At 35.4% G+C, this 15,322-nt stretch overlaps 3 protein-coding genes across 4 annotated transcripts; 2 read left to right on the top strand and 1 right to left on the bottom strand.

The window, feature by feature from the left end:
• Nucleotides 1-285: 285 nt before the first annotated feature.
• Nucleotides 286-7,628, top strand: LOC145215686 (TBC1 domain family member 22A-like). Of its 2 annotated transcripts, XM_080084434.1 has the most exons (11): nt 286-458; nt 551-722; nt 1,129-1,501; nt 2,339-2,470; nt 2,707-2,777; nt 2,917-3,045; nt 3,636-3,701; nt 3,770-3,884; nt 4,274-4,462; nt 5,085-5,308; nt 6,253-7,628. In XM_080084434.1, exons 1-11 carry the CDS (start codon nt 388-390, stop codon nt 6,388-6,390), a joined length of 1,680 nt encoding a protein of 559 aa, XP_079940560.1. In that variant the 5' UTR covers nt 286-387; the 3' UTR covers nt 6,391-7,628. The 2 variants fall into 2 exon arrangements, with proteins under 2 accessions (XP_079940560.1, XP_079940561.1); XM_080084435.1 differs by lacking the exon at nt 2,339-2,470 and having other exon boundaries at nt 292-458.
• Nucleotides 7,629-8,696: 1,068 nt separating this feature from the next.
• On the top strand, nt 8,697-11,444 carry LOC145215692 (5'-AMP-activated protein kinase subunit beta-2-like). Its single transcript, XM_080084443.1, has 6 exons — nt 8,697-8,918; nt 9,371-9,454; nt 9,812-9,961; nt 10,254-10,371; nt 10,452-10,585; nt 11,115-11,444. The coding sequence occupies exons 1-6, from the start codon at nt 8,784-8,786 to the stop codon at nt 11,259-11,261; spliced, it is 768 nt and encodes a 255-aa protein (XP_079940569.1). The 5' UTR covers nt 8,697-8,783; the 3' UTR covers nt 11,262-11,444.
• Nucleotides 11,445-11,945: 501 nt separating this feature from the next.
• Nucleotides 11,946-14,842, bottom strand: LOC145215693 (E3 ubiquitin ligase TRAF3IP2-like). The gene is made up of 4 exons (XM_080084444.1): nt 14,756-14,842; nt 14,493-14,653; nt 13,664-13,867; nt 11,946-12,337 (listed from the first exon to the last, which is right to left on the bottom strand). The coding sequence occupies exons 1-4, from the start codon at nt 14,763-14,765 to the stop codon at nt 12,200-12,202; spliced, it is 513 nt and encodes a 170-aa protein (XP_079940570.1). The 5' UTR covers nt 14,766-14,842; the 3' UTR covers nt 11,946-12,199.
• Between the last annotated feature and the right edge of the window lie 480 nt (nt 14,843-15,322).

The raw sequence follows: 15,322 nt of genomic DNA, 5'->3' as shown, positions 1-15,322 counted from the left end.
ATGTTAAATTCACGGAAAAAATTAAACATACGAAAGCAGTAATGCGTGTCCACGCCATAGAAATAGTAAAAATAGTGTAAAATATTGAATTGTTATGAAAGCTCATAGTAAACATTGAAACAAATAGGAAACAGTTAAGAATATATTTTAAAAATTAATTGGTATGTATTTCTCAATGAATATACTCTTATACTTGAGATTGAAGCATGTTAATTGTTTTTTGTGTTGTTAAATATGTATGAAATAAAAAATACTCCTATCAATCTATGTTTTTTTTTTGCTTGTAGCATTCAACTTTGTGACTGAATAGCATTATGTAACATAAACTCATAAGGTGATCCTAACACTGCTAGGATAACTAAATCTGGCAGACAGAAAAAAACGAAAATGGCCCAAAATATTGACGAAAGCAAGAAAAAGGCTTTCTGGAAAAGATCTTCTAACAAGTTTCCAGGAAGGTACGTATCACTTAATTGTACAAATTGAAATTAAAATCATAACAATTTGACTTGTACAAACAAAGCTATACCTTTAATTATTTCCCTTACAGCTCAATGCAGTCGTCACCTGCCCCACAACATGAATCACCACAGCATGCCCCAAAACACAAGTTGAGCTTCAAGGAATTTGAGAATCATACCGAAGATGCCTGGGATGCAACTGATGATGATCTACTGCGAGCTGCTTTAGCTAAGATTGAAATGGGATCCAGTCCAGAACAGGTCATAGCAGTGTTAAATTTTATGCCCAAACATGGCCTATTAATGACTCAGTTACAAAAAATATGATGTACATAAGAGGAAAAGAATTGATTGTTCACTTGTCACAAGGGGTGTACAACTTTTATAGGGTCACAGGCTAAAATTTTCATATATTCTTGACCCATAGCTACATGAAAACAACTGTGTGTATAAAAAAACTCTGTACTGTTTATTTAGCGAAACAACCAATATTTGTTGTCATGAGTGAAAAGCATTTTTTTAAAATTAGAATGACATGTTTTACACATGACACTTGTAAACCAATAGAATGTTCATTTGGGCCAGGGGTACATTTTCACCCTGTTGTAGACTGTTTGGAACATTTACAAAGATTGCAAAATGTATTTTTTACTTGCTGCATTTCAAGGTACATGCTGCGGCTCAAGCAGTAATTGAAAATCACTCAAAAACCAATTCCTTTGCAACTGGCAGTAGACAGACATCAACATTATCAAGCGGTCATCAAAAACTGGCAGCAAGAACCAGTGCAGAAAAACCTGTAAGACCCGGTGCAGCTGAAACCACCCCAACTTCATCACACAGCCACAAGAGGGTACCAGGTGGAGCAAGTAGAACTGTTAGCCAAGTTGGCAGTATTCCAGTGCACAAAGTTGTAAAGGATAAACAACCTGCAAAGTCTATGAATGGATTTGGCAATTTGAATAATTCAAGTGAAGTGTATGAAACTAATGCTGAAGAAACCACACAGACTGGATCAAAAATGGTGCTGTCACCTCCAAGTAGGTTGATTTGAACCTAAATCAATTGTAATGTTAAAATATATCAGTTAAACATCTGTTGAAAAATGCCTAATTTTGGTACAAAATGGTGTAATGCAAATTTTTTCGGATATTTTTTACATAGTTAGTTGATAAAGTACATGAACCTATTAGTTGACCTGCTTTTTTATTCTGGTAAGTTCATTGTTAGTCGGCATACTTGCCCGGTCGCTTTGCTTGATAAGGTTTAATAATATAAGTGGTATAGGACTGAGTAGAAACATTACTTGTTGCCCAGCCCTGATTTTCTTGTCCAAAATCACTCAGATTTTGTCCAGAGTTTTACTGTATGTACATGGTAAACTGTAGTGATGGGACGATACCAGGTTTTGAAGCGAGTACCGATAACCGAGTATGAGTACCACATGTTTATACCTTCGATACCGAGTACGATTACCGAGTACTTAAGTACAGTGTTGTACTTAGTTGTATATATATCACCTGCTAATTTATCTGCCATGGCCGGCGTACAGGTGTGCGCACACACATGCAGAAAAAAGTAATCTCCATACGATAGCGAAAAAAATACGTAACCTGGCGGAACTTTTTCCCAAATTTGTACTGTCCGAAGCATATATTGGCACAAAGTTTTCAGTGTTCTTATAGTGTAAATCAGCCTTTGGTACTCGCACATTGGTATCGAAAACTGAGACAAAATATTTCGATACCGAGTACGAGTATCGATACCGAGTACCGAGTACCGGGTACCCGTCCCATCACTAGTAAACTGATCATAACTTTAAAGCCCAAAACATTTTCGACCAATAAATCTATGCCAACTTGCTATGTGTTTTTCAGGCATAACTGGGGCTGGTTCAGCTCCAAAGGCACAATCAATTCGAATGCCAATGACTGCCAGCAACCTTGCAAAGGAAAACACAAGAATTGACAAGTTCTACCAAATGCTACAGTCCGATTCTATAGATCTTGGTGTGTAAACAATTACACATGTCAATATATTGATTCCCTGTTATTAAAGATATTGGAAACCTATACCTCAATTGCCACTATACAAAACTTATAGAACACAACACATAAATTTTACATTGTAATAGGGCTCACTTTCTATTTTCTGTGAGATAGTTCATTCAATCACTCCAAAAGTGTTTGGGGATATTATTTGCAAATTTAAATAAACAAATATCTGATGTTTGTGGTTCTTTCAGATGATTTGAGAAAACTTAGCTGGCCTGGTATTCCTTCTGCAGTTCGTGCAGTGACTTGGAAATTGCTATCAGTAAGTTTTAAAACTGTTCTTATTTTTTTACTAAACTTTGACTGCATTGATCAATTAGAAAAAAAAATGTATTTTATCTGTACAACAAACATATGAACTTCAAACAATTGTCTGGTTGTTTAAATGTTTTTAATCTCAGGGTTATCTTCCTGCAAACAAAGACCGAAGGGAGTCGGTGTTAAAGAGGAAACGCAATGAATATTTCAAGTTTGTTGAACAGTATTATGAATGTAGAGAACAACCAATGTACCAACAAACCTATCATCAGGTAAGGTACACCTAAACCAGGGCCATTTGTTTCACAAATGACCACCATTGTTTCCAAATTGCAGAGAAAAATATTATTTATATTATAAAAGCTCATGTACTTGCGTTTGAAAGTAAATGGTCTATAAATTGAATAGTGATGGGACGATACCGGTTTTGAAGCGAGTACCGATACCGAGTACGAGTACCACATGTATATACCTTCGATACCGAGTACTTAAGTGTAGTGTTGTACTTAGTTGTATATCATTGGTTAATTTATCTGCCATGGTCGGGGGCACACATACATGCCGAAAAATGTAATCTACACGTGATAGTGAAAACGACATAGATAAACTGGCGGAATTTATTTCCAATTTTGTGCTGTCCGAAGCAAATATTGACATAAAGTTGCCCGTATTTTTATGGTGTAAATCGGCCTTCGGTACTCACACTTTGGTATCGAAAACTGAGATAAAATATTTCGATACTGAGTACGAGTATCGCTACCACTGAAATCATTCGATACCGATACCGAGTACCGGGTACCCGCCCCATCACTAAAATTGAACTTAAAAACTTGTCAATTAACAGGTATTTAAACATTTTCAGATTCATATTGACATTCCCAGAACCAATCCACTCATTCCACTGTTTCAACAACCATCAGTACAAACCGTAAGCAAATTAACATAAAATAATTCCTCAAATTTTTTTATGTACATAATAATGTGTTTTATTTTCAGGTATTTGAGCGTCTATTGTTTGTGTGGGCAGTACGTCATCCTGCTAGTGGTTATGTGCAAGGCATCAATGATTTGGTTACGCCTTTTTTCGTTGTATTTCTTTCAGCTGAAATAGGTATGTGAACCTAGTGCTTTTTGATAATCATAGAACACCCAAGCAGCGAAGAACAATGTTTCTCGAAATAAACTGTTTTGAGAACAATGCTTATGTAGTAGGGCTGTTTTTTTTAACATTTTGAAGTAAAAATTATGACATTTTTGGTGCATCAGACTTTCAGCGAATCTTGTAGTAATAGGCAATAAACTGTGCAGGGCCTGCATGAATGCTTAGATTTTGTTTGATGTCTGAGTCAAAAACATTAGATAGAGTCACATGTCCACTGCTACATTCAATTTTTGTGTTTAGGTTTTTAGGTAAAAAGCTCTCAAATGGCCTATGCTGAACTGACATATAAGGTCGAGTAGCTTTTGCATTTTTAAATATTAAACAATCTATATTTTAAGGGGAAGAAGTTGAGGTAGAAACGTATGATGTTGCAAAGTTGCCGGAACGTACTTTGAAGGATATGGAAGCTGACACTTACTGGTGTATGGGAAACTTGCTGGATGGAATTCAAGACAATTACACTTTCGCTCAACCAGGAGTACAAAGCAAAGTTAGCAAGCTTAGAGAGCTGACAAAACGTGTTGATGGTATGTATGTTATATGTGCGTGAGGACGATTTTTTTTTCCTTTTCGTGTGAAAACATACAAAAACATGTGTAAGACCTCTTCATATAAACACAACGATAGCCTGTACTAGTAGCTTAGAACTGGGCTTCTCAAACTTTCTTGCTCTGCGACCCCATTTCAGGGAAATTTCTTTGTGACCCATTTGATGGGTAAAGCCTACATGAATAATGTTTAAACAATAAATTTACGCATGTATACCATTTATTGTGACAATGACATAATAACGCATGATGTTTCGTCCAGGTTTAGGACATGCCTTTAAAGACAAAATTATTTTCTAAGTGATGATCCCCTATATTAAAAATGGACTAATGGCGAAACTATTTTTTAGTATTGTTGCCCCATATACTAAAAATGACATTAAAGACAAAACTATTTTTTCAAGTAATGCTGCCTTCTATATTGAAAATGCAATGGATGCCATGAAAATGCCATTTCCAAGTGATATTGTCACCTACTTGTTTCATAGGAGCATTTAAATGTGGTCTAAAAAACAAGAATTTTGCCAACAAATGCATGCTATGCCAACATTTCAACAATGTTATTATTGGTTGGCCGTTTAACCTTTGACCTTTGTTACAGCTGACCTTCATGCACATTTGGAGACTGAACAAATTGAGTACCTTCAATTTTCATTTCGCTGGATGAATAACCTTCTGATGCGAGAGATCCCTCTGCGGTGCACCATTAGATTATGGGACACTTATCTTGCCGAAACCGATGGATTTTCTGATTTTCATCTCTACGTCTGTGCTGCTTTCCTTACACAGTGGAGGAAGCAGTTGCTAGCAGAGAAAGATTTCCAGGTAGCATTATAATTATGTGTTGATATAACGCAGAGGTTCTTAATTGGGGAGGAATTCCTCCCAGATGAATCATTTTCAAACTTGAGGGAAGAATTTACTTTAAATTTTACATGTGGTTTCTAAATAGACACTTAAGCTCTGGAAATAGGACCTGTGAAGTTGATAAAAGGCCCAATTGTAAATGATCTTTGTATGGTTTAGAATCTACTGTGTAGTGTATCAGAGGAATGAAAATGTTTTGATTTGTCAAAAAAAGTTTACTGATAAACCACTGATAAAACATAAAATTTTCGTGTTCTTTTTTTTGTTTAGTTTCTGGTACATTTACCTTCTAAAAAGTAGAACAAACGGTCTAAACCAGGGGTGGCCAACCTTCTACATACCATTCGCCAACTTTTTAACATACTGTGTTGGATGTATATCCCATAAATATCTCGTAACCCCACCTTCTATGACTACTTCTTGTATATAGAGAGAAAGAGAAAGAAACAACTTTTGCATGAAAAGGATAGTAATAAGAAACAAGAACTAAGAAAATAGAAATATTTATTTATTAGTTTATTAATTTGATTTTCATGATTATCAAAAGAAGGCAATGCACCCTTTCTGATCATGCAATGCGCCACGTTTGACGCATGCGCCATAGGTTGGCCACCACTGGTCTAAACTTTAGAATTTAGAGCTAGACTAAAGAACCCTAAAACATTTCTTTGAATTTCTGGTGTTTAGATAAAGTCAAATTTACTCTTTGATTTATGCATATAAACTATGCACATAAGCATGTGTAACAGATTCAGTTTGGCAAATGGGCAGCACAAAACTTGCACTGATCATATCACACAACACAATGCAACTGTTATTTCAAATGGCCTGACCTTATTGTTATTAAGCCCCAACCGCAAAAAACTGCTATTTTACCAGTTTAATTCACTGTCATCTCTCAGGGTGTCATGTTAATGATCCAAAATGTTCCTACACACCACTGGGGTGATGAAGAAGTGAAACTACTTCTTGCTGAAGCTTACAGATTGAAGTACACCTTCGCTGATGCACCAAGTCATTTGCCGAACAAGAAAAGATAGCATAAACTCCATGTTAGGTGACTTACTGAGTCCAATTTGCTTATTTTTATTTATTATTCGCCTTTTCTTGTTACATATATATGTATATTATGGGAAGCTAGGTTTGATAGAAGCCTTTGATTGAAAAGAGGCTTGTACCATGTTGCAACCTAAATTTTCGGTTTTGAAACTCTACATTCCGACACATGTTGTTTTGTACGGTTAAACTGAGCCAAAATAATCTACAAAAGGGGGTTAAGTAAAGTATTACAATTTCAATGCTTTTTTTTGAGCAAAAAAACAGCAATCGTTTACAATGAGACAAAATGGCATAGGAGTCGCCTAACTAATTTTGACAGTTGGGGACCTAATGAACATAAAAATGCCGATGTATTCACTATCTAGTAGCACCTATAATAAACATATGAAATTTGTGTAAAGAGAAAAAGACACAATTTGGTCCTTATGCGTTTTTCTTAGGTTTTGACCAAATTCCGAAAAAAATACAGTGTTACGAAATCGGAGTCTGGCATATTTAACTACGTTCTAGTACGTTTCACTAAACAATTCGAATTCGTTAAAATGAGGTACGCTATAAAGTTGGTAGTTTTTGTTACATTTTCGCGTCGAAAAACTTGTGCTTCCAAGTGTGCTTTTACGAAAGTTTGTGCCGAGTTTTTTCTAGTCTTTATGATGTGCAAACATAACGCACACGACATTTGTCTTAAAAGTGAAAATGTGTTTGCTGTTGTTGATCCTACAACGGCATTTTGGGTCTCTGTTTTTTGACACTATCCGTTTGAATCTGTGTGCTGATAAAAAGTTTTCAAACACTCGTTCGAATGACAATAGAAAAAAAACCTTTAAAGTTCCGATTAAGCTTCTATCCAATTAAATCGTTAAGCGATTGTAATGCAATTGAACATTGTTCGTTATTTCTACAATCTCTATGTTCTGTGAAAAACGACGCACTACTTTGCCAATGTCACCGTACGCTGGCAATATATAAAACACTTTGTTCTTTCTTTACAAACATATTGCAACGTTGCGCTTATACCTTAACCCCTTGGGATAAGTGGTCAAATTTACTGATCTTCATTTTACTGTTTTGGGTGGCAACGGTGCTTATAGCTTAGGTGACAGTAACGATATCTGTGGTTTTGGGTACTGTCCAATTTTAGCCATGTAGCTCCAACAGTCTATATAGGCTAGCTAAGCATTTTGACTGCGTGCAATAAATAAACATTATCCCGCTCGCAGCTACAGTGTGTTGTGTCTGTTCTGTATTGTTAGCGTGGGTCAACAGATTTTCCTTAGAAAAGGTGGGTAAGTTAAAATCTACAAGTTTTGCTTCTCCTTAAATATATTTATAAAGTGAGTACAGGCAAACAGAAAATTCATTAGTGTTTGAAATTGTATACGTGATTACTGATTAGAAATAAAACAGCTTATTACATGTGTCATATTTGTCTAAAAATGGGGACTGAAGTCCATTTCTAATTACCGGATTTACTCGATTGCAAGCCGCGACCTATATTGTTTTTATTTTACCTGTCGTTTGTGCGGCTTATAATCGAGGGCGGCTTACATTTTTATTTTATACCGACATTATTTCTACACTCCAACTTTTAACTTATTTGGGGTTCAAAACTGGTATGCATGTACAGATTATACGTCCATAGCCTATACGTTCTGCTGGATACAATTATCAACGTGACTAACAGATATGGGCGAATATTTATACTATGTAACAACAGTAAGATGTATTTCCAGCGTGCAGCTTACAATCGAGTAAATGCGGTGATCGCAGGTCTTGTGTCCAAGAAAGCGGAAGACGGTGATTAAACCTCACGACAAAGGTGATTCATCATGCATCTTACACCAAATGATCAGATGGTTAATTAAATTTTGTGGGCGACTTTTAGTTCCCAGTACTTCACTAAGTAACCTGTGACGTCATAAAATCTGGCGGTTAATGTTATTTCTATGGAATATTTGTTTGTTTACATTGGGGAGTTTGCAAAGGCAAAGCCCAAACCAGGATAAACGTGTTTTTTATGTGTATAGTACTTTTCGCTGATCGTTGCAAGTTGATTTCCAAAAATTAACAGCATTTAACCGAACAGTTTTTGAAAATAAACGCCTTAGCAAATAGCATAGCCATAAAATATGAGTTTACTGATGATTATTATCAATAAACTCAACTCAATCAAACAGACAAGTCAAGGTAACTTGCCAAACCTTGTTATGAAACTGCGTTTTCTTACAATAAAAAAGAATTGTCAAATTGTTTGCAGAAGTGGTTTGGTATATCATTGTAATAACCATAAAATTTAATCATGTATCACAGGTTACAAATAAGTAAAATACAAAGTAGACATATCACATCTGTGTATTAGTTGATGTATTGAAAAATGGGAAACACTCCCGCCAAAAGGTCTTTAGATGATTCACAGAGTGGTGGTGATGGACATCCAGGACACAATATTGATGGCTCTCCTATGGATGACTCGGGTTTTGTGTTTCCAGATCACAATGAAATTCTAGCGGTCAGTATTCTGGACTCGAAACTCTTTTAATTGTGTAATGTTTTTATGCAGCAAGATCAGCTGTTTCTTTTGCTGGACTTCCAGCATTTTGTGTCATTTTTTAGGACCAAAAGACAGTATTAAGCTTATAAATTCACTTAACCCACTTCAGAAATGTTCTTTTTGCTTAAATTTGCACAAAAATCCAATACGCTATTACTGTTTGTATAACCAACTTCAACATTTAACTGCTAAGTTCAACTTTTAAACTTTAGTGCCATTATTTTAAACCATAAAACCCAATATATCAAACATAAAAGACACCAACTCTACCAAATCAAATTCCCAATCAACTAACAAATAGGCTGCCATCTTGGCAATGGATTTTTTGTGGGCATAACACAACTAGATTTGTCTGTCAAGCTTGACCAAATTAACACAACAAATAACACTCATAACTTTTTGTGTTTTAGTCTGAATTGGTGGGATCTGACATTTCAGGGTCTGAAGTCAAAAAAGTTCCAGCAGTAATTAGATGGAAAGGAGGTGGAAAAGAGGTAAATAAAACACACTTGCAATTACAATAGTAAATAATATGTGAAACTCAGAAATTCTCTTGACCAAAATTCTTTTACTAAGTGTATGTATTTGACATGGTGTATTATGTTTCTTTCTGTGTCATTTCAAAGCTAGAAGATTTGAAAACGCATATTTGACAAAATGCAACATAAATACATACCTACTGAAACATTTAAACTAACTGCTTGTGTTGGTTATTAACTAGACAAACGAAATTTTCAAATCCCTATTTCCGCCCAAATGAAATGCAAATTCCCAAATGGGTCACTGTCACCCATTTTGAGAACGCCTAACCCTGAATAACAATTTGTGTATAACCATTTTATGATTGGCAGGTTTACATTTCGGGGTCATATGACAAATGGCAGAACAAACTTCGACTAAATAGGAGTCACGATGATTTTGTGGCCGTGGTCGATTTGCCTGCCGGTGTGCATGAATACAAGTTTCTGGTTGATGGGAACTGGAAGGTTGACCCCCAAGAGGTATCTATAATGTTATTTTCTTTTTATGTGCAAACTTATTTTTGCATTGGCGTATTTTCAACTGCAAGTTTTTGCAGCTGATTCCCGATTATGTGGCACTAGTGTAGTGTTTCTGTACTGCTATGTACCATTTTCATGCCCGGTTTCAAAATAATTCAATCCAATCTTTCAGGCAATTCAAAATTTCCAACATTAATAAATATATTTTCCATAAAACTTGCTTTTCGCTTAACATGTATGTTTAACATAACAGTGTAGAATTTTGCAATGGAGTTGTGCGTTTGTTTTTCAGCCTACGAAGCAAAATGATATGGGAACTGTAAATAACTACTTAGAAGTGAAACCTTCAGACTTCGAAGTATTTGAAGCACTAGCTTATGACTCAACTGGAAACAAATTTGACAACACAAGTAAATTTTCAACATTATGATTTGTTACCAATTCAATACATTTTCTATGTAACATTGTAATTGAACTGCTTAATATTTAGATTACCTCTCAAATGCTGGGGACTACAGCCAAGATGTTCCTAGAAGTTTAATGGAAGATTCAAATCTTCATCCACCCTCACTTCCACCACATCTTCTAAATAAAGTGCTCCTAAATCAAGATGTAGATTTATCAGTAAGTGTAGTGATAAAGCATTGCATTCTTGTAATGGTACTTCTAAACAATGTCCAAAAATATGTTTGGTTTGGGCTTATTCATGGACAAAACTGTTCACACCTTTTCAATTGTACAAACCAGTTCAAAGTTGTCAGTTTGATTTAAATCACTGTGATATTTCATGTTATAACTTCTATATTTGTGCTGATGATCAGCATAAACTATTTTAAGCAAGGTGATTAAACTATTGTCTGTTCTGCCTTGGTCGGCACTGCCCTAATGTGTGTTATGCTCACAAGTTCACTTGCAAGCTCTAGTCTCCCTTGAAAATTTGCTGGATCATTGTTTTTTTTATTTTTCAACATGAGGTGATGGTAATTTAAAGTGGCAGTTAGATCTCTTAAACTCATGGGTACAAGGCAGTTATGTTAACTATTTAGTAATATATGCCATGTATGTTTATGTATAGACCATAGTTTTGCCATAGGTTAACTTTATTACGAAGACTGACATTTGTAATTTGCAAAAAAAAATGTTTTCGTTTCAGTTTGAACCTTCATTACTGCCAGAGCCGCAACATGTGATGTTAAACCACATGTATGCTCTTTCCATCAAGGACGGGGTAATGGCATTAAGTGCCACCCACCGTTACAAAAAGAAGTTTGTTACTACTTTGCTATACAAACCAATTTAATTTCAAGGTGCTCTTCTCAAAATAGAACTTAATCAACATCACATTGTACGTCAAAACACTAAGTGTCTTTGATTCTCAAAGGACGTTTTTGTATGTTTTCATAATCATCTTTTTTCTTGTGTGTGTTGCTGTGGTTTGTTCTGGCGTCACTATCGTGTGAATAAACTTTATATTTTACCACCATTTTATGAAATGGATTGATTGTTTTTGCCTTCAAAAATACGAAAAGCATATTGACGGATAAAGCACCCCAATTTGCATTGCAAATACGCTCTATACAATTGTTTCTTGAAACCATGGCTTGAGGCACAAGAGGACTTAGCATGTCACACAAATATAATTATAGCACCAACTGAAGATTAGGGTGCAAAGTGAAGCATTAATGGTAGTTTACACACATAGGCAAAACCAATACAAAAGAACTTTCTTGGATCGAACATCAACACCAATGAGTTAATAACAAAGTCTTATTGCATATACAAGAAAGCCTAAAAAAATACACAAAACCAAAATATCTTTCCATCAAGATATATCAGTGCAAAAAAAACAGTTTTCAAAGGAGTGTAAACCATTGTTTTTCAACTAAAAATATGTCTGCTTCGACAGAGCAACATTCTTCCTCTCCCACTGTTTAAACCAAAGGTGGGCCCCCTTTTTGCATGCGCGGGCCAAAATGTAGTGATATATTGTGGAGGCGGGCAGCAGCGATGGTCATGCAATAACATAAAAGTGTAGACAAAGTCAAATGCACAATTATTTTAAACTTTGTATGCAACAATACCTATTCTTAGTAATAAACTAAAGACTATCAACGTTTAATGTAACAACTCTTAGGTACAAAAATAAGATTTAACACACACATTCCGTCCGGTCGTTGAAAATAAAATACCCGTCACGGGCTGCTCAAAAGTTGCTCGCTTAGGTTGCCCACCCCTGGTTTAAACCAAAGACAGACTCTCCAACTCCCCAAGTTCTGGCCAGCTAGAATTGTTCATCTTGATGCGATTCACTAATGCATGGCGGTTCTTAGGCCACTGGTAAAAGACAGTGTCCTTCAACCAATCAGGAATGTGCTTCTAAAAATAAAGAGTCACTTTCTAAATAGGTATATATGAGAATTAGTTTACAAAGCAACTTCATGTATCTGTAGATTGAAGCATGAAGCTTTTTAGGGTGTTCTACAGAGTAATACTGCCACATAATGTACATAAGTCAAACGTGTACAGGTTTCTTTTTTAAACATTGAGTTTTAAACACTTTAAGTGCCTATCATATAAGTCAGGGGCGTGCAACATACAGCCCAACAAAAAGATAAAAAAATGCAATTCTTCTGAGAATTTAGCATAATTTTCAATTAGTTTTTGGTAAATCTCCTAAGTTGCTATACGTAACAAATATAAGCTAAATCAGCGTTTTCCAACCGTTGAATCATGCAGCAGTTACAGCAAGTAACCTACTTCACCGAATGTGGCATAACAATTCCCTTTGTCTAGTAAACAATTATTTTGTTGCGAAAGCCAGTGTTGTGCTAAAACTCCGTACGTTGTAGAAAATAAATTCATTGATGCTTTTGGAAGAATTTCGAATTTATTGTGCACACAAAAAAAAAGTTATGTGGCCCTCGCTTGAGGTCTGAAATTGGTTAAACGGCCCACCGACGAAAAATGTTGCACACCCCTGTATTAAGTTATATCCAGGGAGTCGAACCGCTTGTCGTATAGGTTCAGGTTGGGGTTTACCGTATTTTACAGACCATAAAGCGCACCCGATTATAAGGCGCTCTGTCAATAAATTGCTTTGATTAGTTTTTTGTTCATACATAAGGCGCACCAGGCTATAGAACACAATGTATTTTAAGGAGTATGGGTTACCGTATAAAGCATGGTTACCGTACAATAGTATCAGTCCTGGTTTTGAGTGTAGGCAATAAAGCACTACTTGATCCATACCTTAGGCGCACCGGCTTATAAGGCGCACGATCAATTTATGAGGAAAAAAATGATTTAAATTGTGCCTTATGGTCCGTAAAATATGGTACTACGTTTTGTTTTGGGGGGTTCAGTTTTTTTAAAACATAATGCAGACTGCATTTTTAAAGGTTCGGTTCATATCCAACACCAAACAAAATATTGAGTTTAACTCCAGTTTGGGTTTTAAGAAAATTGTACTTGGCAGTTCGGGTTTAATGAAATAAACCGCACAAACAGGTTCATGAGTTTGGGTTCAGTCCCAGTTCTACTCCCTGGTGATATCAACTGACAGTCTTAAACAGTTTTTTTTTTTAATTTTTTTTTTTAATTAAGCGATTCAATAAACTACCAGGCTAACTGGTTTGCAGGTTGTACGGAAAGTACTGTTTGAAACCTTAGGAGTAATTAATGACATTATGGAATTACACTTACTAGTTGACAGCCTTTCAATATGACAGGCAGTACTGTGTAATTAAATGAATGACTTTCTATGTATTGCCTATGAAGTCTTCTGTAGATGTATGTTGTATGCAACTGATGCTGATACTCTGCTATGTCTTCTATGTCCTCTAAATTTTCCTCATTTTTGATTTGGGCCAAGTAATGTTCATTGATAAACATAATGACCAGTTTGCACTGCAGAAAAAAACATGCATTTTCTTTTTAAGCAGTACAACCAGGGTTTACTGAACAAGCGTTTCATCCACCAGGTTGCATATTTAACAAATTTGTCATTCAAATGGTGTAATGCTAAATCAAGAATCTTGCATTTTTGCTCTTGATAAAAACAACTAGTATTTTGTTTAGCATTACACCAGTTGAACGACAAATTTGTTAAATAACCAGGGTTGCCACACCATCCGTATTTCCAAGATTTGTCCTTATTTAAAGGGCAATGTCTTAGAAAAAAATATTATCCTTATTTCTAAGAAATGTCCTTGTTTTTGACGTTAGATTTTCAACAATTACAAGTCAAATCCCTGCTTCAAGTAAACATAAACCTAGACCTGAGCTGTTGTGAGATGAACGACATATTTACTACGAACTAGGCATTGCTGGAACAGATTGTTTCTGGCAATAATGCTTGTACAAATGCAAAGATTTGTTCAAAAGTCTGTTTTGTTTCATAAGAAAATTTAATTCTTCGGTTGTCCTTATTTTAAGGTCCATGTAAATGGCAACCCTGAGTGTAACTAACAAATCCGAAGTGCAATATGTATACATGTCACAGAAAACAAGGCGAAGACTGTCCTGAACTTGCCTCCTCTAGCTTTGTATCAATCCAATCACAAATTGACGTTCCTCTGATTTTGTTTTCAGTGCTATCCAAGTACACTTTGATTCCATTCTGTTTTAAATACTGGACGCATGAAAAAATCTGATCAGTAGTTCCTTCACCTTCAGTGTTGTAGGTTGCAAAAACTGTAAAGATTGAATGTTAACAGTGCATTAAAACTATGTTCAAATTATATTTTTTAATCTTTCATCTCAACAAGTTAACAGAACATATTGCATGCAACAAACCTGAACACATTTTAGCATCCACAATTTAAACCATCTCAACCAAAGTTTTTGATTTTTTTTATACAAAACTGTTAACTAAAAAGACAAAAACAAAAAAGATTTAGGCACTTTACATAGACTTAAACAACGAAACAGCATACATGGTAATACTTTTATTTGAAGTTTATGATTTATCATTACAAATATTTGCATTCAACACTGACTATATTTACGTCAATACAGTTGCACCACTTGGATATGGTATTTGCCCATCCACACTTCACATTCAGATATTTTCTCCTTACAATAACAATTGAAATGCTGGAATTTGATATGGTTCCTCTTTTTTGTTGCAGAACACCACACTGCCATCCAGTGACAGAACAGCATTGTAAGTTTCCACAATTTTTTCCACAAAACATTGTGCCACAAAGTATGTTTAAGTTTTTTAAATTATGCCATGGCAACAAAGAACATTTTGTTCCTATTAGTGAGGACAAAAAAGGCAAAAGTATTGGATATATATGCATCATAGTGTGCTGCATTTCTTACTGTCCCAAGCACTGCCTGTAAAAGCTTGGTACAATC

This window comes from Phallusia mammillata, chromosome 2 (genome assembly GCF_965637545.1).
Source record: "Phallusia mammillata chromosome 2, kaPhaMamm4.hap1.1, whole genome shotgun sequence".
In the NCBI taxonomy this organism is placed as follows: domain Eukaryota; kingdom Metazoa; phylum Chordata; class Ascidiacea; order Phlebobranchia; family Ascidiidae; genus Phallusia; species Phallusia mammillata.
This window is presented reverse-complemented; position numbering and strand designations above follow the sequence as displayed.

Bases quoted from the DNA above. Each gene is read 5' to 3' on its own strand.
- LOC145215686 (XM_080084434.1), top strand. From the start codon at position 388: ATGGCCCAAAATATTGACGAAAGCAAGAAAAAGGCTTTCTGGAAAAGA. The intron at 3,046-3,635 runs GTAAGGTACACC...AAACATTTTCAG, and splicing joins ACCAACAAACCTATCATCAG to ATTCATATTGACATTCCCAG. The intron at 3,702-3,769 runs GTAAGCAAATTA...TTTTATTTTCAG, and splicing joins AACAACCATCAGTACAAACC to GTATTTGAGCGTCTATTGTT.
- LOC145215692 (XM_080084443.1), top strand. From the start codon at position 8,784: ATGGGAAACACTCCCGCCAAAAGGTCTTTAGATGATTCACAGAGTGGT. The intron at 9,455-9,811 runs GTAAATAAAACA...TATGATTGGCAG, and splicing joins GGAAAGGAGGTGGAAAAGAG to GTTTACATTTCGGGGTCATA. The intron at 10,372-10,451 runs GTAAATTTTCAA...CTTAATATTTAG, and splicing joins AAACAAATTTGACAACACAA to ATTACCTCTCAAATGCTGGG.
- LOC145215693 (XM_080084444.1), bottom strand. The intron at 13,868-14,492 runs GCAAGTTCAGGA...TTTTTTCTGCAG, and splicing joins TTGATACAAAGCTAGAGGAG to TGCAAACTGGTCATTATGTT. The intron at 12,338-13,663 runs GTAAGTGTAATT...CTTTATTTTTAG, and splicing joins TATTGAAAGGCTGTCAACTA to AAGCACATTCCTGATTGGTT.